The 22301-nt window shown below is 40.8% G+C and overlaps 1 protein-coding gene across 1 annotated transcript in view; it reads left to right on the top strand.

Moving 5' to 3' along the window:
• Nucleotides 1–22301, top strand: part of DNAH3 (dynein axonemal heavy chain 3) — a 219892-nt gene that overhangs the window by 70989 nt on the left and 126602 nt on the right. The window contains exons 20-21 of the mRNA XM_028531458.2: nt 20122–20236; nt 22166–22282. Of these exons, the coding sequence (XP_028387259.1) occupies nt 20122–20236; nt 22166–22282 (232 nt within the window). The remainder of the gene's footprint in view (nt 1–20121; nt 20237–22165; nt 22283–22301) is intronic.

Below are 22301 nucleotides of genomic sequence, written 5' to 3' on the forward strand. Positions count from 1 at the left end.
GCTGTACCACCCTGCCATTGTTTCAGGCTTAGATGGAGCAAGGAAACTAAGGCAACCAAGAGATAAGGAGATTTTCTCCCAGACATTGAGGACTCAGGCTATGTCAAAGCCGAGGAGCAAGGGTCCATCACCCCCTTTTGCTGTAGCCCCCAAAGTCCTTCTTTTGGGGGCCTCCCACATGATCGTGCCTGTCTTAGGTTGTTCCCCCTTGGGGAGTCTTACCCGTCATTGGCTAACCGATCAACCTTGGGGTTCAGTTATGAATGAAGCAGCAGAAGCAGCACTCCTGCCAGGGAGATAAACTTTTGTCTCCTTGCTGGTTTACAATCCAAGGCCACTCCCTCAGCCTTAGCCTTGGCAGGGGTTACAGCTTCTGATACAAGGCAGGGCAGTTCCCAACAATGGCCTCAGTGAAATAGGGCCCTAGGACCCTGTGTACTTTGTCTCCCTGTGGGGAATTCTAAAAGCCTAAGACCTTTTAGGTCTTTTTAGCCTTGCTGTCTTACTCTTGCAGAAAAGCCCCCTGCAGGTTGTTAAGCCTGCCCAGCTGGATTTGTAGATCCTCCCCACTCCTGCCCAAGATGGAGGACTGAGTTCAATCTTCCTTTCCCAGAGGTTCCACCAAGGAAGAAGGTCTGGTCTGGCTCTAATCTCAGGTGCACAGTTCCCAGCCCACTGCCCTAAAGGCACCCTGTGGCCTGCATTCTCCACTCTGCACCACTGCGCCAGGCTGGGGCCAAGAAACCACCTCACTTTGCACCCCTTTGATCAAACTGCCCAGGTGTACTGATTGGCAGCAGATTGTGCCCACAGTCTTCATCTTTGTTGGCCAGGAAGCTGCTCATGCATGGGGTCTCTGCCCAGCATGCATCAGCTCCCCTTTTGAAAAGAGTCTGTCTGAGTGCTACTGCTGCAGCTCTAAGTCACTGCCTGACTTTCCACACACTAACTCTCTGGCAAGTCAAGAGTCCATCTCAGTCACTGCCAGTTGTCACGACTCTTCCCCCAGCTCTAAGTGTAGCCAGAATCCCCTCCACTCTCTGGCACTTTTCTGGCCAGCAACCACCACACCAGCTAGTATGTACTGCCAGCTGTGTGAGTGTGTACAGCCTATTTCTCCCTGGCAACTCTGTGCATTCAAGTTGCTCCTGGCACAGGTCTGTGGATTCCCCACCCTAGGATTGAAGGGAGCCACTAGGCTGCTATCCCTGACCAGGCTTTCCTCAGATGTTGTCCCCATGGCAGCCAGTTTCTGGTGCCAGCCCCAGAACTTTCCCCATCCTCCTATAAAACCTTGTTACTGCCTATTTTGAAGCATCCTCTGCACACTTTGGCTTCCAAACTTCATATCAGCTAAGATTCTGCTAACTGTTCACTTTGTTTTTCAGAAGCTCAGCTAAGTGTCCCAGTTGGGTGCATGAGCAAGTAGGCTCAGCTCCTACCTATTTCACTGCCATCTTATAAAAAAAGTTTTTAAAGCCATGGCTGGTATGACTCAGTGTATTGAGTGTCAGCCTGTAAACCAAAAGGTTGCTGGTTTGACTCCCAATCAGGGCACACACCTGGGTTGTGGGCCAGGTCCCCAGTGGGGGCAAGTGAGAGCAACTGATCAATCTATCTCTCTGTCTCCTATACATTGATATTTCTCTTCCTTTCTCTCTTCCCCTCTCTCTAAAAGTTAATAAATAAAATATTTTAAAATTATTTTTAAAAAGTCATAAGATGCATTACAAGCATTTTATCTTATTTAATTATACCAGCAAACCCTTATATGGACAGCTGCAGACTTAAGGCCTTTCAAGGGACTTGGTCATGGTCACACAGCCAGCCTTGCATCTCATACTCACCTGGGCTGGCACCTGCCTTTATTAATTATTACCTATGCATACACATCTTTTGGCTGTCTCCTAAGAAGGCCACATTTAGGATGTGACCATGCTGCTGAGGTTCTGATCAGTCATTGTTTGGCATTACCTGTGCCTCATCTACCTCCCGGATAAGGCTAAATTGGGGTTCTCAGCTCTGTTTAGTTAGCACTATTTGGCTGACTATGTGAACAATTCTGCTCCTTTTGACAGAAGGTAGAAAGAACATAGTGTACAAGGAAGAAACACTAGATTAGGAGTCAGAGAAACTGGTGTCTGGACATTGTTCAGACATCCCCCAGCTATGCAAATGCCTTTGGGCATGTTCATGGCTTCTTCTGGGCTTCAGTTTTCTGACCTGTAAATAAAACCATATGGTCTCTTCTTCAGTCAAGAATATAATGAAAACCCAGCACTGAGGCAGAGAAAGTAACTTTCTTTTGCTTCCAAGAATTTGGCTTCCCAGTTCTCTTACCACATCAGGGTTTAAGACCCAGATATCTATGTGGATATCAAAAGAAGAAATTTGTCTTCCCCTTGTCTCCTCCCTCCCTCCACTTTTCTGTGGAACAAAGAGGCTATAGATGGGTGGACCCAGCATATCAGAAAAACAGCAGGTTGGGTTTTTTGTTTGTTTGTTAGTTTGTTTAAAAGGTAGGGCCAGGAAGTAGACCAAAAGCCAACACATAAATTAACAAATATTCCAAGATCTGAATAAAAAGTAATAGTAATTCTGGAGTAAATAAGGAACAATAAGAGTTAAACAAAAATGAAAAAAAAAAAAGGAGATCTTGTGTTAATGGCCTTAAAACAGTGGTTCTAAACTGGGGACAATTTTCCTCCCCCAGGGGACATTTGGCAACACCTGGAGACATTTTTGATTACTACTGCTGCAGATGGAAATGAAGTCCAGGTTCTTGGTAGTTGCAAGCAAAGGATTGAATGGACTACACAAACCATTAAGCAAGTTAAGCAAAGCAAGCAAGATTTATTAAGAAAAGTATACATTCCAAGATACAGAAGCAGGCCACCTCTGACCTGCTTTATGCTGCCCCTTTATGCTGAAAGGGTGCAGGCTTTATAGGGTGTTGGTTTACTCTGAATTCTTTTGTTCCATTTGGCAGGCTTTTTACAGCACATGCACAAGTGCTTATATAACTTTTAAGCTTCTGCACATGCAATTTCTCACAGTCTTGCTTGATTACCAACTCAGGGACCAAACCACAATACTTATTTATTATAATAGCATGATAATGGAGCAGAGGTGAAACAATGGTCAACTATGGCTACAGTGTGTACACGTGGCTTCTTGCTAGGTGCTACAAGGTGTTTCTTGGTAACCAGGACACTGGACACTGGCTGATAACAGCATGGCACCTCAGGACTTCTTCATTTCTATTCTGTCTCCTGCCTCAACTTCCCCCTGAGAGACATGGTTCTCAAAAATTCTTTTTTGGGTTGCTGAGACAGGACAGTCAATCTTCTGTATCTACTTCCTGCAAGAAAGGGACAGCAGACACTGCCTGCTGAGAACTATGAAACTCTAACCCTATTTTATCTAGTGGTTGGAGAGGAATTCCTGAGACCATTGGACACTATCTGTTGGTCAGCTCTCAGGATTGGTTGGAAACCCTAGAGCATCATCTTCTTGATATGGAACTGTTCAAGTCTAGAAGATACAAATTTAAAAATTAATTAGGTAAAATACGCAAGGGCCACAGAGCAATAGGGTTAGGAGTATTGCTAAGGGACCTAATATGGGCAGTTGCTGAGATGTACTTGAAAGCCAGGAGGCCAGGGCATCTTGAATACTCAGGTTTTGTTTGTTATACTTATGTAGCCATTTTGCTTGTTCATAGATGTTCTTTATATTGGTATCAACTAGCCCGGAGTTATTTACATAGACACAGCAAGTCTTATTAATTGTGCAAACCCCACCTGTTCAGCCAGAAGGTAATCAAGGGCCAGATGATTGTCCATGAGTACATTTGCTAATGAACCATGTATTTTTGCTAGGGCATCAGCAGTGTTCCAGATGATATCATCCATAATCTGAGTGAGCTCTTGTAATGTATTTTCATGTTATACAAATTCTCCCCACAGAGTGGTAGCAGCTATGGCCAATGCTACCCTTGCTACCATTAAACCAAAGGCTTGGTTTTTCCTTGCTGTTTTCTGCCTTCCTGAGCTATGGGTAATATTTTTTTGGATCACAGGCTAGATAAATGTAAACCTTATTTTTAGAGAGAGGGGAAGGGAGAGAGAAAAAGAGGGAAAGAAACATCAATTGGTTGTCTCTTGCATGCCCCCAACTAGGGACCTGTCCCACACCACAGGCATGTGCCTTGGCTGGGAATTGAACCAGTGACTTTTTGGATCACAGGCCGGCACTCAATCCACTGAGACATACCAGCCAGAGCAGCTATGGGTAATATTTAAAATAGTAGGGCCATGAGGGACCACAGTACCAAGAGTATAGTCACCTCCATGGAGAGAATTATTAAAATGTGAGTGGACAATTGCCTCTAAGAGTTTTGAATGAGTAGTTAAAAGGTTATTAGGAGTCCCACATAGTCAGCCAAGGCCCGGAGGTACAACAATGGAGTTGTATTTCTTAAGGAGTATGGAGACAGAAAATGAAGTACAACCTTTAAAGGGGTATAATTTTAGGTCTTAAATATGTTGCCCTGTGGGGGGTTGTGAGAATTTAAATAGGACTCCTTGAAGTGGTTTTCCTAATTTCTAACTAGTGTATGGCTCCCTCTGCTTGGCTTGTTTGTGTGCAGAAAGAATCAGGCTGTGTACCAAGGCTGGCTTTTATTAGCCATAGGCCTAAGTGAGGGTCAGTTGAAGTCTCATTGAGCTCCCAGAGATCTACCTTAGTTGTTAAACTAATCAATGATGTAACCCAAATCTGTAATCAGCAGCCCAGCTTAAGCTCCACAGGGTAGGGCAGAGTAATTCCTATGGGAGACTGTTGCATCCCCTCAGACTGATGCCATGTGGAGAGGAGAGCTCTGCCTGAGAAAAATGGCTTCTGCTGTATAGGGAATGACTCAATACAGGTGTCCTGACAGCTGTTCCTTTAGTTCTCTCCCCTGAGCCACCAACAACCAGACTCTCCTCAAGCATTTATAGTCCACTCTGCCCACCCTCTGCCAGAGCCCATGGTAAGTGGCTACAAATGAAATTTTGTGCACTGGCCCTTTAAGAAGTTCTCTGACTCTCCAGCTATCTCTCCCTGGCAGACAGACACCCTACTGCTTTTCACAACTGGATGTTACTTAGGCTCTTTTATGGCTCTGGTACTGTATGCTGGGGAACCCAGCTTGGAGTTTAGACCCCATACTTCTCAGGGGGAGTCCCCAGCTGCTAAAATATCCCTCCAGAACTTCAGTGCCACTCATGGGAGCCAAGCGAGCACTCTCGAGCCTCCTCTGCACTCCCTATGAGTCCCATTGTGGTGAAGTGGTTTCTTCTGTCTGTCCATGGTTATAAGGCTTCTCTCCAGCTGGTGTTCAGTTGGTTATTCAGGATAATTTCTCTACAATTTAGTTGTAATTCCAGATTGGTCCTGAGGGGGAACATCTGTTAGTGTAGTTTCCACTTACTCCTCCACCATCTTGGATCTCAAATAATTCTGCTGAGTCTCATTTCAGGAGATGGAAAAACAGATGGGCTTCTACAGTGTGGCCTATACTGTGCTAAGAAGCATTCAGGTAAATAGGGTGATAGGCATACACTATTTAAAAAAGAAAGAACACAAACATTAATGAACATAGAAAATCATAAGTTTCTGAGTCTGCGAGCATGTCAGCTGAGAAGACACCCAAATGCAAGACTTTTGCTAGAATGAAATTAAGAAGTGACATTCTGATAGATTCTCTTTTTCTGCAGTTTAAATATCTCTGGTGATATAATCAGGCACTCAGGTACATTCCGTATGGCTGACACTTCATCAATAATTCTCAGTAATTTTAAGTCAGAGGATGAGAGAGGATGGCGTCGGAGTAGGAAGGAGCAGATTTGGCTTTCCTCTGCTCAGGGGAGAGAGTCCTGACCGATCTTTGGAGTGGAAAGGCAAGCAACCAACATATTTCAGCATTTTTGAGAACGGAGGACCAAGGATTGTGGCAGAACCGAAAGAACAAAGAACGGATCGCTGCATCAAGAAGAACCAGCCTCAACACAACCTGCCCTCACCAGCACAACAAAATATAGAAGGTGGTGGACAGAGTGACCCACATTTAACCAGCTGGCGGGAAGGAACCACCAAAGAAAGACTCAACAACAATCAGAACCCAAAGGCAAACACAAAGCCAACTTAAACAACAGCCCAAGAGCAGCGAGCTTGGGGGGTCAAGGAAACAGCACCACTGAAACTCATTGCTACTCTACTAAAGAAGTTCACATCATAAACCGAGGGAGCCAGAACAGATCAATATAAGAAGCTGAGGTGAACAAGAAGAGTCTCACAAACAATGGGAAGACAAAGAAATACTCCCCAAATGAAAGGAAAGGAGGAAGCCTCAAAAAGAATGCTAAATGAAACAGAGGCAATTCAACTATCAGATATTGAATTCAAAGCAGTGATTGTCAGGAAGCTCAATGAGCTCACAATGAGCTACGAGAAACTACAGGGAAGCTACAATGAACTCAATGAAAACTACATCAGCATAAAAAAGGAAATAGAAACTCTCAACAAGGGCCAAGAGGAAATGAAGAATACAATCTCTGAAATGAAGAACACAGTAGAAGGAATGAAAAGCAGGATCGATGAAGCAGAAGATCGGATCAGTGAGCTAGAGGACAAAATAGAAGAAAACACCCAGAAAGAGCAAGAAAGGGAAAAGAGGCTCAGAAAGAATGAAGAGGGATTAAGAGAAATGCAAGACAATATGAAACGTAATAATATCCGTATAATAGGGATACCAGAAGGAGAAGAAGAAGAACAAGGGATAGAAAACCTAGTTGAACAAGTGATGATGGAAAACTTCCCTAATTTGATGAGACAAAAAGTCACACAAATACAGGAAACACAGAGAGTCCCAATCAAGAGGAACCCAAGGAGGCCCACCTCAAGACACATCATAATTAAAATGGCAAAATTTCAAGGCAAAGAGAGAATCTTAAAGGCAGCAAGGGAGAAACAGGAAGTAACATACAAGGGGGCCCCAATAAGGCTAACAGCTGACTTCTCAATGGAAACACTCCAAGCCAGAAGAGAATGGCAAGAAATAATCCAAGTAATGAGAACCAGAGGCCTGCAACCACGACTACTTTACCCAGCAAGGCTCTCAATCAAGATAGAAGGCCAAATAAGAAGCTTCTCAGACAAAAGAAGTCTAGAAGAATACACCTCCACTAAACCAGCTCTGCAAGAGATGCTGAAGGGACTGCTTTAAGGAAAGAAAGGAAAAGAGAGAGTGAGAGAGGATCACACGTACATAAAAGGCAATGAATAAGTACCTATCAATAATAACCTTAAACGTAAATGGACTAAACGCTCCAATCAAAAGACATAGAATAGCTGATTGGATAAGAAAACATGACCCACACATATGCTGTCTACAAGAGACCCACCTCAGGATAAAAGATCTGCACAGGTTGAAAGTGAAGGGCTGGAAACAAATTTTCCAAGCAAATGGACAGGAGAAAAAAGCCGGGGTAGCAATACTCATATCTGACAAAATAGACTTCCAAAGAAGATCCATAAAGAGAGACCCAGAAGGTCATTTCATAATACTCAAGGGAAGAATTCACCAAGAAGACATAAACATAGTAAATATATATGCACCCAACATAGGAGCACCTAAATACATAAAGAAAATCTTAGAGGACTTCAAGAAAGATATGGACAGCAACACAATTATTGTGAGGGATTTTAACACCCCTCTATCAAAAATGGACAGATCTTCCAAACAAAACATCAACAAAGATATTGTGGCATTGAACAATACCCTAGACGAACTGGGCTTTACTGATATTTACAGAACCCTCCATCCCAAAGAAGCTAAATACACATTTTTTCAAATGTACATGGAACATTTTCAAAGATTGACCACATGATAGGACACAAAACAAGCCTCAACAATTTCAAAAAAAATTGAAATCATACCAAGCAATTTCTCGGATCACAAGGGACTGAAACTAGAAACCAACCACAAGGAAAAAAACCCAAAACACTCAAATTCATGGAGATTAAACAGCATGCTATTAAACAATGAATGGGTCAAGAATGATATTAGGGAAGAAATCAAACGGTTTTTGGAAACAAATGAAAACGAACTCACAACAACCCAAAACTTATGGGACACAGCCAAGGCAGTCCTGAGAGGGAAGATCATAGCGATACAGGCCCACCTAAAAAAGTTAGAAACATTTCAAACAAACAACCTAACCCTACGTCTACAAGAACTCGAGGAACAACAACAAAGACAGCCCAGAGCAAGCAGAAGGAAGGAAATAACCAAGATCAGAGCAGAATTAAATGACATAGAGACTAAAAGCACAATCCTAAAGATCAATGAATCCAAGAGTTGGTTCTTTGAAAAGATAAACAAAATCGAGAAGCCTTTAAGCAGACTCATCAAGAAAAAAAGAGAGAAAACCCAAATAAACACAATCAAAAATGAAAGAGGAGAGTACAACAGATACCACAGAAATACAAAGGATTGTAACAAATTACTACAAAGAGCTGTATGCCAAGAAATTTGAAAACCTAGATGAAATGGACAAATTTCTAGAAAAATATAACCTTCCAAAACTCAATAAAATGGAAGCAGAAAGCCTGAACAAACCAATAACAGCAAAAGAAATTGAAGCAGTAATCCAAAAACTCCCAACACACAAAAGCCCTGGACCAGATGGTTTCACAGGAGAATTCTACAAAGCATTTAAGGAAGAACTAACACCTATCCTTCACAGACTATTTCAAAAAATCCAAAAAGATGGAAGACTACCAAACTCTTTTTATGAGGCCAACATCATCTTAATCCCAAAACCAGATAAAGACACAACAAAGAAAGAAAACTACAGGCCAATATCGCTGATGAACATTGACGCTAAAATCCTCAACAAGATACTGGCAAACCGCATCCAACAGTACATTAAGAAGATCATACACCATGACCAAGTTGGATTCATTCCAGGTATGCAAGGAAGGTACAATATACGCAAATCAGTAAATGTAATACATCACATAAACAAAAGCAAAGACAAAAACCACATGATCATATCAATAGATGCAGAAAAAGCATTTGATAAGGTACAGCACCCATTTATGATAAAAACACTCAGTAAAGTGGGAATAGTGGGAGCATTCCTCAACATAATAAAGGCCATATATGAGAAACCTACAGCCAACATTATACTCAATGGGCAAAAATTAAAATCTTTTCCACTAAGAACAAGAACAAGACAAGGATGTCCACTTTCACCACTCTATTCAATATAGTACTGGAGGTTCTAGCCACAGCAATCAGACAAGAAAAAGAAATAAAAGGAATCCAAATCGGAAAGGAGGAAACAAAACTGTCACTGTTTGCAGATGACATGATAGTGTACATAGAAAATCCTATAGACTCCACCAAAAAACTGCTTGACCTAATAAATGAATTTGGTAAAACAGCGGGATACAAAGTCAATATCCAGAAATCCAAGGCATTTCTGTACACCAACAATGAAACAGCAGAAGCAGAAATCAAGAAAAAAATCCCATTTGAAATAGCAAAAAGGAAAATAAAATACCTAGGAATAAACCTAACCAAAGAGGTAAAAGACCTGTATTCAGAAAACTACATAACACTGAGGAGAGAAATCAAGGAAGACACAAACAAATGGAAACATATACTGTGTTCATGGATTGGAAGAATTAATATCATTAAAATGTCCATACTACCAAAAGCAATTTACACATTCAATGCAATACCTATTAAAGTACCAATGGCATATTTCACAGACACAGAACAAACACTTCAACAATTTATATGGGACCATAAACGACCCCAAATAGCTGCTGCAATTTTGAGAAAGAAGAGTAAAGTAGGAGGAATCACAATACCTGACACTAAACTATACTACAAGGCCACTGTAATCAAAACAGCCTGGTACTGGCATAAAAACAGGCACATGGACCAATGGAACAGAACAGAGAGCCCAGAAATAAACCCAAGCCTCTACGGTCAATTAATATTTGACAAAGAAAGCAGCAACATAAAATGGAATAAAAATAGCCTCTCCAACAAATGGTGTTGGGAGAACTGGACAGCTACATGTAAAAAAATGAAACTCGAGCACCAACTTACACCTTATACAAAAATAAATTCAAGGTGGATAAAAGACTTAAATATAAACTGTGACACCATTAAAGTCCTAGAAGAGAACGTAGGTAGGAAAATCTCAGATATTTCACGCAGAAACTTTTTTACTGACTTGTCTCCTAGAGCAAGGGACATAAAGGAAAGAATAAACAAATGGGACCTCATCAAAATTAAAAGCTTTTGCACAGCTAAGGAAAACAGTATCAAAATAAAAAGAGAACCAACTGTATGGGAAAACATATTTGCCACAGATACCTCAGACAAGGGTTTAATCTCCAAAATATATAAAGAACTTACACGACTCCACTCTAAGAAGACAAGTAACTCAATTAAAAAATGGGCAAAGGACTTGAACAGACACTTCTCCAAGGAGGACATACAGAAAATCCAAAGACACATGAAGCGATGTTCAATATCGCTAGCCATCAGAGAGATGCAGATTAAAACCACAATGAGATACCACTTCACACCAGTCAGAATGGCCATCATAAACAAAGCAACAAACAACAAGTGTTGGAGAGGATGTGGAGAAATGGGGTCCCTAGTGCACTGTTGGTGGGACTGCAGACTGGTACAACCATTATGGAAAGCAGTTTGGAACTTCCTCAGAAAACTAAAAATGGATCTGCCTTTTGACCCAGCAATTCCATTGCTGGGACTCTATCCTAAGAACACTAAAACACCAATACAAAAGAACCTTTGCACCCCAATGTTCATAGCAGCACAATTTACAATAGCTAGGTGCTGGAAGCAACCTAGATGCCCATCAGTAAATGAATGGATCAAAAAACTATGGTACATTTACACAATGGAATTCTATGCAGCAGAAAGAAAGAAGGAGCTCATACCCTTTGCAACAGCATGGATGGAGCTGGAAAGCATTATGCTAAGTGAAACAAGCCAGGCAGTGAAAGACAAATACCACATGATATCACCTTTAACAGGAATCTAAACAACAAAACAAAACAAAACAAAAAACTAGCAAAATATAACCAAAGACACTGAAATAGGGGATAGTCTCACAATGGCCAGAGGGGAGAGAAGAGGGAATTTCAGGGGGGAATGGGTAGGGATTACAGGAACAAATTTGGAGGACACATGGACAAAAACTAGGGGTGGGGGGTAATGGGGGGAAGGGGGGAGGGTTGGGTGGAGGGGCTGGAACGGGAGTAGGGGGGAGAAAACTGTACTTGAACAATGATTGAAATTAAAAAAAATCAAAAAAAAGGATGAGAGAGAAAAAATGAAACATTAGCTTGGAAGAAAACTAGCAAAATTAGGATTCAGTTCAGTTTGTGGGTGACAGTGGGGCACTATTATTTCCACTGAAACATAATTTCTCTTCCTAAAATTACCTTCATTTTTATCAAAGAGATTGCATTAAGTCCAGTTTCAATTTGGCCTGATAATTTGCATAGACACAACAAGAATTATAATTGATAATATAGGCTCTTTTAAATCTGCTTTGCTGGAATTTCAATAGGAACCTTCAGATTGGGTTTTAGCCAGCCTCATAGAACAAAGAAGCCAAGCTGCACAAGTGCCATATGGCTTTGCCTGAAATACCTATAAGTTTGGGTATTTCTCAAGTTCTTGAGATCCCCAAAATGTTTGAGGTTCCTTCCTTCACATCTTTCAGAATGCAGCCTTCATTCCTTACCTGGAAAGACTGTCACGAACCTCATGACCAACCAAGGTACCAGGCCATTTTTGTAGTGGGCTTCTATTAGCTTTGAAACTCAATCTTTAGTCCAGGCATAACTCTTTTGATCATGACATTCCAGATGAAGACTTGGTTAACAAATCACAATTGGAAACTGGTCCTATTATAAAGAGAAGAGATTCTTATTGGGCTTATGCAAACAAACATATTGTCATGAGAATAATATTCAGTTATTAAGAGCTGTCAAATTCTGGAGGGATTAGGTAGGAGAAAAATATAAATGTTTCAGTATTGCTTATAAGGGTATAATTTACAAAATTGCTCTAGGAAAAATAGTTTCCTTGCATTTGGAAAACAAAAAGAACAAAGCCGTAAGTATAATTATCTTTAGTTTATTTAGTCCTATATAACCAATTTTTGTTTGTTTTGATTATTTGCCAGTATTTCCATGAATCCAGTTATTCCTTAGAGTTCTATAAATTGTCATTTACTTCAAAGATATGACATGCTTAGGTACCTGTAATTTAGGGTAAGTCAGAGTTCTTTTCATGAACCTTTTCAAGGATACATTTGCAAATTCATTTAAGTAAAACAGTAACTTTATAAATGACAGAATTTAAAATGACAAGATTTGGTTACAATGCAATTGATAAAGAACTTTGCTTCTTTGTAAGATACAACATTCTATGGTAACAATTTCTTAGTAAGCAATAATTACTATGAAATGACATAAAAGAACACCACAAAGCCCATATTTTTAGATTTAACATACAATTTCAAAATAAATGAGACCAAACAGTATGTGAGGGTTTTCTTTTCAAGATTTATTTATTTATTTATTATATTTTAGAAAGAGGGGGAGGGAGAAAGAAAGAGAGGGAGAGAAACGTCAATGTGTGATTGCCTCTCATGTGCCCCTACTAGGGACCTGGCCCACAACTCAGGCATGTGCCCTGACTGGGAATTGAACTGATGAACCTTTGGTTCTCAGGTCAGTGCTCAGTCCACTAAGCCACACCAGCCAGTGTGGTTCAAACCAGTATGCATGGTTTTAAAACACTGTACATGACTTATTAGAAGTGTGCACTGAGCATTGGAAACAATTAGTCTATTCCCAATGTGTGGATTATAATCACTCAGAATGCCATTGCTCAGTGTCCCACAGGGAACCATCATTCTTGGCTTGTCTGGTGTCACTAACAGGACACCTACTACCCCTGAGAGTTTTCTGTTTGAGGTTGGCTCTAAATGTTTGTACATTTCTTCTTAGGGCAGGCTAAAATCTCTCAATTATCCATTCAAATTAAAATATATGTACACAAATAGAACATAGATATTATTATTATTCTGTTTGGCAAAACTTCCCATGTAACTTCAAGCATAGTAAATAGGCCTAATTAGCTCAAAAATTTTCTTTTTATAAAGAGAACAAACCCTTGAGGTATTCCAGGGGCTCCTTGAAATAACTCAAAGTAATTTCTTGGTTTTAAAATTTTAAACTTTGGGAAGTTTGTCAAACAAACATAACCAAAAGATTGTAACATAAGCTTTTTGTAAAACAACATATTTTTATGGTACTAACTCAAAAAATGAATCAAATTTAAAACTGGTTTTAATATCAAATAATTTGTCCAAACCACAGAATCCCATTCAATTTATTTTAGTATTTAATTTATTTAGGCCAATAAAATATTACATGCTAGTTATGCTATCCAAAGCAGAAAATGTACCATATGTAATACATAGACAAAGACTTACTACACAAAGACCATATACATGAAGACTGAACATATAAAGACAATATACATAGTTTTAATTACTACTTTTTATAGAGAAAACACAAGCTTTTTCTTATTTGCTTTTGACAACTTTTAAGACTGGGAAAGGGGATGGAAGGTCCTAAATACCAAGCAAGAAGTCCAGTTGAGATTCTTAATAAAAGCTTCAAGGACTGTTAGTGAGCAGTAGAATTAAAGAAAGTCTCCGCTCCAAGGAATCTAGCAGCAAGAAAGAGTCTGAGCAGAGCTACTTTGGTCCCGTCTTTTTCTTATGCTGGATATGTTTCTCCATTTTCCTCTGAATCATGTTTATTAAAAACTGAGAAGGCAATATCTATCAGTTAGGCCATAGAAGTGTGTGCACTCATTTGTAATTTCTAGAGCTTGCTGCAAATATCTGGAGCTAAGTTTTATCTCATTAATATTTGGCCTTCTGGAAAGGATAGATCTAGGTTAGTATAGTTCCTGAATACCTCAGCCAGCCTATTATGAAAGAGAGTAGGATTCTCTTCCTTTCCTTGTGTTATTTCTCTGACCTTGTCTTAATTTACAGGCTTCCTAATACATTGTTTCACCCCTGCTAGTAAACACTGAATCATGATGTTTCTGTTTCTGGTCCCTCCCTGAGTATTACAGTCCCAATCAGGCTCTTGATCAGGGACTGTTTGAGCTGCCAGTCCTACATCATTGGGATTTTGAGCATGTAACTGCATATTTGCGAGTTTACCCCCAAATCTGCTGTTTCTTTTCTGGAGAAAAACTAGAGGTTAAAATTATATAGAGGTCTCTCTAGGACATGTCAAAGGCAAGAGTTAGGGTTTTAAAATTACTAGTAAAGTGTGAGGGATCTTCAGAAAAGTTTCCTAGTCTATCTTTGCATTGCTACAGGTAAGTTATTGAGGACATACGTACCTGAAAAGGATCTTCTGTGCCTGCTATTTCCCTCATGGGTAGGAAGGGCAGGAGCTGCAGGGAGATATGAGCTCTGCTCCAAGTATGTCTCGCTGGGCTAGGTTTCTCTCCAGCTGACAATTTTGGGTATGTTGGAGAGTAGTTGTACATCATAGTTGTCTCAGGGGTTGAAGCCTCTGGACTCTGAGGCCTACTAGAATATCATTGTTAGCTCCCAAAAGAGTTGTCTTCTTTTGCTCAGAGCAAAGAGATAAATTTCAATATAATGCCACAAAGGCTTGAATGTAGGGGACCTCTGGCCACTTACCTAACCTCTGACAAAATAGGTCTAACCGGGGTGTGGTGTTGTAATTTTTGCTCCCATTTTCAGGCCATATATCCCCAGCTCCTAGCCTATACTGAGGCCAGGCTATATTGTAAAAGAAAATTAGCCTCTTCTTCTTAAGGTTTTCAGAGTCAAATTTATCTCAATTTCTAAGAATGCATCCCAATGGGATCCTGAAGGGATAGAGGGTATATTTTCCCATCTTGTCCATGGCAAACATAGAGAAAAGAGTGGAACTCCCCAGGTCCCTAGAGGCATCCACTTTCAGTTGCTCAAGGAGTCCCCTAGTGGGTTACAGAGCATCCCCCATTGTCCCACCATTCAAAGCTATCAGATATCTCTGGCGAATCTAAAAGCTTATGTATGCCGACTGCCGAATTAAAGTTAGATCTAGGGTAGCCATGGGTTACCTTTGCCTCAGTTTCCCATAGTTAAGGGTGGAATCTACTCAATGATTGGAATTCATCCTTTTGCTGCTATAGTTCAGGTTCCTTATCTGTTTCAGTTTAACAGACCCAGCTAAGATCCTGAATCAGGATTGCATTTTCCCTGGTTGATATGAGATGTTGAGCATGACTATCAGCTGATTCTTTAGCATAAGCCATAGCAACCCCTATCATGTGCCACTTTTTGTTTACAGTGCAGCAGTGGAAGAGAACAATCTGCAAATTACTCCTAGTTAGGTCGTAAGTCAGTGCTAAATGATTAAACCCTTTTGTGAACTTGCTAGGATTTTCTGATAACTGACCAAGTTTTTCTTTGCAAAGCATCAGGTTAGACACAGAGAAGGGAGCATGTACACAGATAATTCCTCCACCAATTCCCCACTTAATTAGTGGGTGACATGTTAGCTTTTGGGTGATAACAAGATTCATTCCTGGTAGTGGTGGGCACTGGCCTTTCTCTAGTGTAGGGATTAAACAGTGGCAGCTATTCCCTGGGAGGCAGCAAGGATAAAATGCTCAAGAAGAAAAGCAGCTTCAGCTTACAAGTGCCACTTTTTTCTCTCTGTGTTGAGAGTAGGTCCCATGCTGTTTCAACCACCTGCAATGAGTTTGAGTAGCAGCTTTAATTGCCCTGTTCTTCCCAGGAGTTAGCATTTGGGGGTTATTAGATTGCTGCTCAGTTTGAGAACAAACACAGTAATTACTCCATAGCAAGCAGAGTTGGGGGAGGGGAATTAGAAATGTAAATAAAGTAGCCAGAAAAGGAGGGATGAAGATTGTGAGCAAGGTAAATTTAAATGAAAATGCATAGTTAGAAGAAGGAGACCTGGAAAGGCTGGAAATTTCTGCTGAAGGTTAAATCTTTGCCTCCTACTCTCAAAAACTAAACCCAAGTAGGGGATGCGCCATAGGGATGGGACAATGTCTTCAAGTGGTGGGCACCTACTCAGCTCTTAACTGTCTGACCCATGCCTGTGGGGGTTTGGCTAGTTCTCCAGAGAGAGGGAGAGACAGCAAGATATTCACCTGGCAAAAACAACATTACCCTTCCCTGAAGCTCTTGCAAGGGGTATTCAGATGCAGATCAAGTTGAATGCTCTGCTCATGCCTGCACAAAAACAATAGACTCTCTTCAAGGGTCTGGGATGACCCAGGGCATCAGAAAACGAAACAGAATGGACAGACTGAGAAAATGAAAATATCCCTTAGCTGCTGGGGCAGTAAGGAATTTTGTTACTGCACTGGCACTCTTATAGATTTCATAGCTGGCTCACCAAATGCTGCAGATGGAGACAAGGTCCAGGTTCTTGGTGGTCACAAAGTATTGAACAGACTACACAGACAGAGTTAAGCAAAGCAAGCGAGATTTATTAGAAAAAGTACGGTTCCTGGGTTTCCAGTTAAGATGGCAGTGTGGGCAGACATGGCTTGCCTCTTCTTATAACAACAGTAAAAAATTACAACTAAAATATAGAACCACCATTACTCTGAACCATAAAAAATTGAGTTGAAGAGAAGTCTGACAACTACAGAATTAAAGAAACCACATCCATCCAGACTGGGAGGAGGAGTGCAGACATGGAATAGGCTGGTGTCTCACCCATATGTGGCACATAAAAATTTGGGAGGAATATTTCAGGAGTGAAAAGGCCTAGCCTCATGCCAGGCCCCCAAGCCCAGGTTTCCAGTGTCAGAAAGATAAGTCCCCACAACTTCTGGTTGCAAAAACCAGCAGGGATTGAGTTAGTGGTAGAAATTTCTGGAGCCCCAAGCAGTTCTTAAAGAACCCAGATATGGACTTACCTACTCAGACTCACTCTGAGCTCCTGTGCTGGGATGGCAGCTTAAAAGGCACCAGTGGCATACAGGAAGGAACTGAACAGCTGGTCTCGGTGAGCTCCAGGATGGACACGAGTAGAAGCCAGATTAGTTTCACAGCTCAGCTTTACCTGGGAATCTCCAAGTCCATCACTAGGAGCAGCCATCTCCAATTGCTTTATAGCTCAGTAAGGGTGACCCCTGGGGGCTAACCTTGGCCTGCACCACCTAGGAAACCCTAGGGCTAGTGCACCCAGTGGACAGCTACAGACCATGTCAGAGTACCATCACCCTGCCCCTGCACACTGATCCTCCACAGAGAGTGGAGGTTGGTGGTCAGTGCTCACAGCTAATCCTTGCAGCTGACTGGCCTGGGTAAATCCCTCCCATTGATCTGCCAACAGAAACCAAGTCTCAACTAAAAGAGCAGAATGTAATCAGCCCACACAAAGGGCACACCTCAAATACCCAGCTTGGGTAATGGGGGGGGGATGTGCCACTAGACTCTACAGGACACCTACTACATTAGGGCACACTACCAAGACACAGAGTCAAAGCAGCTCTACATAATACATAGGAAAAAAAACACAGGGAGACTGCCAAAACCAAGAGACAAAGAAACATGGCTCAAAAGAAAGAACAGATCAAAACTCCAGAAAGAGCTAAACAAAATGGAGATAAACAATCTATCAGATGCAGAGTTCAAAACACTGGTGATAAGGATGTTCAAGGAACTTAATGAGGACCTCAGCAGCATAAAAAAGATCCAGTCAGAAATGAAGTATTCACTAATTGGAATAAAGAACAATTTACAGGGAAACAACAGTAAAGTGGATGAAGCAGAGAATAAAATCAATGATTTGGAACATGAGGAAGCAAAACCAACCAATCAGAACAAGACAAAAAAGATTCCACAAAAATGAGGGTAGTGTAGGCAGCCCCTGGGACAACTTCAAGAGGTCCAACATTTGCATCATAGGGGTGCCAGAAGGAGAACAGAAAGAGCAAGAAATTGGAAATCTATGTGAAAAAAGAAAGAAAACTTCCCTAATTTGGTGAAGGAAATAGACATGCAAGTCCAGGAAGCACAGAGTCTTAATCAAGCTGGACCCAAAGAGGACCACACCAAGATACATCATAATTAAAATGCCAGAATTAAAGATAGAGAACCTTACAAGCAGCAAGAGAAAAACAGAGTTATCTGCAAAGGAGTTCTCATAAGACTGTCAGATTATTTCTCAAAAGAAACTTTGCAGACAAGAACAGGCTGGAAAGAAGTATTCAAAATCATGAAAAACAAGGACCTACAAACAAGATTTCTTTATCTAGCAAAGCTATCATTTAGAATGGAAGGACAGATAAAGTGCTTCCCAGACAAGGGAAAGCTAAAGGAATTCATCATCACCAATTATTATTACATGAAATGTTAAAGGGACTTATTTAAGAAAAAGATGAAGATCAAAACTATGAACATTAAAATGACAAAAAAAACTCATAACAACTTACACTAACAACTGAATCTAAAATATAAAAGCAAAAACTAAGCAAACAACTAGAACAGGAACAGAGTCATAAGTATGGGGATCATTCAGAAGGTTATCAGCTGGGAGGAGGAAGGAGAAGGGAGAGATGGTGCAGGGATCAAGAAGCATAATTGGAGATACAAAATAGAAAGGGGGATGTTAAGAATAGTATAGGAAATGGAGAAGACAAAAACTTTACATGCACAACCCATGGACATGAATAGAGGTGGGGGGGTGCAATTGCTGGAGGGAAAGGAGGCACCAGGTGGAGGGATGCAAAGGGAAAAGAAATTGGGACAACTGTAACAGTGTAATCAATAAAATATACTTTATTAAAAAAAGAAAATTACATTTCCCAAGATATAGGAGCAGGCCACCTCTGCCCAGAATATGGCCCCCTTCTACCTAAAAGGTACAAGGCTTTATAGGCGGTTGTTTTTTTCTGAATTCTTTTGTTTCATGTGGCTGTCTTTTTACGACACATGCACAAGTGGTTATGTAACTTTTAAGTTTCTGTGCATGTGATTTCCCATGATCTTCCTTGATTGCCCACTTGGGGATCAAAGCACAATGCTAATTTATTATAATAGCATGATGATGAAGCAGAGGTGAAACTAGTCAACTACAGCTACAGTGCATATGCATGGTCCCTTTCTAGGTACTACATGGCGTTTCTTAATAACCAGGATGCTGGATGCTGGCTGACATTAGGACTTCCTGTCATGGCACCTCAGGGCTTTTTCATTTTTGTTCTGTCTTCTGCCTCATCACAACTGGCTAGGGGTGGGAATGTGAAGAGTCTGCTACTGGCATCTAATAAACAGAGGCCAGAGATGCTGCTAGAACTGTTCAGGACAGCCCCAAAACACAGAATTATTGACCCTGTATTAGTTTTCTAGGGCTGCTGTAACAAATACCACAGACTGGATAGCTTAAAGAACAGAAATTTATTTTTTTACAATTCTAGAGGCCTGAAGTCCATGATAAAAGTGTTGGCAAGATTAGTGTCTCCTGAGGCCTTGCTCCTTGGCTCGCAGATGGCTGGCCACACACTTGTATCCTCACATATTGTGCCTCTGGGTATCTTTCCTCATCTCCTTTTCTTAGAAGGGTGCCAGTCATTTTGGATTAGGACCTACACTTAATGATGTCATTTTAACTTAACTACCTTGCTAAAGACTCTATGTCCAAGTAGAGTATCTCACATTCTGAGGTGCTGAAGGCTAGGATCTCAACACATGATTTTTAGAGGGGCATAATTCATCCAGTAACACAGACCAAAATGCCACTAGTGCTAAGGGTAAGAAACCTTGCAAAATACTGAAGATAGCTGGCACATATTAGATAATAAATACTTTAGTAAAATTCAGGGATTTTAAATTTCTCTTAAGGTTGATCTGAAATTCTTACTCTGCAGTGTTTTCACTGCCTCCCCCTATTGATGTTGCTGTCACTATGTTCTTTTTTTAGATTGGAGCCCATTGGAGCAGCTGCCAGTAAAGAATACTCTCTGGAGAAAAACTTGGAGAAAATGAAGTTAGACTGGGTCAACATGACATTCAACTTCATAAAGTACAGGGACACTGTGAGTCTCAGTTCAACTGTCCAGCCCCAAGAACAGCCCATTTATTTTATAGTATATAATAGAGGGATCCATTCAGAATTTCAACAGAACTCACAAAGGAAGGATCCCTAACATTTTTTTAAAAAAAAATTTATTGAGATATAATTGGCCTATATCATTATATAACTTGTATAGTGTGTGGATTAGATACATTTATCTATTGCAATATGACTATCACCCTAGTATCACCTAACACCTCTATCACGTCACATAATTATCATTTTCTTTTTGTGGTGGGAACAATTAAAATCTAGTCTCTTAGCAACTTTGAAGGTTTTAATACAGTGTTGTTGACTATAATCACTATGCTGTGTGTTAGATTATTTTCTGCAGGCTGCCTTCCTGGGCCAGTTCTTCCTCCAGGCACCACTGAAGGGATGCACTTTCTTTTCTTTCCTTTATAATTTCGTTATGCAAGGAGGGATGCACTTTCAAATGAGAAATGCCTTTTGATACAGAGCAACAAGCTTTCTCAGTGCAAAGGAACTGAGTAAGCCTCCTAAATTAGCCTCTCCTAGGGAAGGCTCCCCAGGTCCCTCAGAAGTATACCTGGGGTAAATAATACTTAGCACTTCTCAAAAAAAAAAAATCCCAATTGAATATTTCTGACTCCTCTACCCCCAAAATGCCTGAGCATCTGTATTTTTAATGCATCCCTGGTCTTTCAAGTGTGCAATGTAGATTGAGAAGTAAAACCCTAAAGGCCTTCCATACCTGCCCCAGTCCCCAAGCACATGTGATCTTTTTGTAACTTCTCTCTCCCTTCAGTTTCAATAGTACCAGTGCCTTGATTTCACCTGGATAAGAATTATGGATGAACCAATGGGAGGGGAGGAGAATGTGGGGCCTCTTCAGCAAACCCCACCCATGGGTCCCAGTAGATTGGTGCTGCACCATCTGATTGGATGAGATAGTCCTAGAGGCAGGGGCTGAGATGAGGTGTTAAGCTAGGGGACCTAGGAATAATAACTTAGTTACTCTCAGCCAATTTTCAGTTTTTAAGTGATGCAACTATAGAGAGAATCAACAGCAAAAGGAAATCAAGGTACCTCTATATTAAGAGCTAGACACATCTCCCAGTGTAGAGCTACTAGTAAAAATAGGTGGATAGATGAGAAACTATATCCTATATATAATATACAGACCTGCCACAGAGGGATAGACCCTAGTCAGCCTCCTTGCCACGATGGCCTAGGAGGAAAAGTGCCATGCTTAGAGGCTGATCTTTAAGTCACAGTAACCTTACCTACTAGTAAAATATGGCCTAGTAAATGTGGAGTAAGAGGTTTCCAAACTTTCTTTGTTCATGTAGCCTTTTGGATCTAGTATTTTTTCATTGTTCCCCTCCCTAGACCAACAGAAATAGCTTACAGCTATTTTTGAATTATGTTCAAACAATAAGTATTCATGTCCTGTCACCTTAACAACTGTTTGAAAAAATACATACAAGTTGAAATAAATACATTTGTATTTTATTTTTAGATAACCACTATTATTTACTCTGAGTTTGTTGCAGTGCCCTGGGCACCTCAGCACATAGTTTGAGAACCACCAGTCTAGGCTCAAGTGGTCAGCTTAGAGGTGTTCCTGCCTGAGGGAGAGAGGTGAGCAAGTGCACAGGAATTGGGAGCACAGGGCAGGTTGCAACTCTTTCCCCTACAACACATACAAGTTGCAGGTCTGGGCTTCAGCCATGTTTGATTTCTGCAAAGAAGGTAGAAAATATGTGTCTTTAAGAACATTTTCAAGGAAGAAAATAGATATTCCACCCCCTGTAAGACATAGACCCCTGTCCCACTGGAATGGAGATCTGAACTGTAAGGTTTTGGAGATCAGCAAACATAGTGAGAGTGTTGTGATTCTGACAGGGTGAGGTATGTTTATTTGCAGGATACAAGCATCTTGTGTGCAGTTGATGACATTCAGCTGCTACTTGATGATCATGTGATAAAGACCCAGACAATGTGTGGCTCTGCATTCATCAAACCAATAGAAGCAGAATGCCGGGTAAGAGGAAATGAGCCTG

Source organism: Phyllostomus discolor, chromosome 3, assembly GCF_004126475.2.
Source record: "Phyllostomus discolor isolate MPI-MPIP mPhyDis1 chromosome 3, mPhyDis1.pri.v3, whole genome shotgun sequence".
NCBI lineage: Eukaryota > Metazoa > Chordata > Mammalia > Chiroptera > Phyllostomidae > Phyllostomus > Phyllostomus discolor.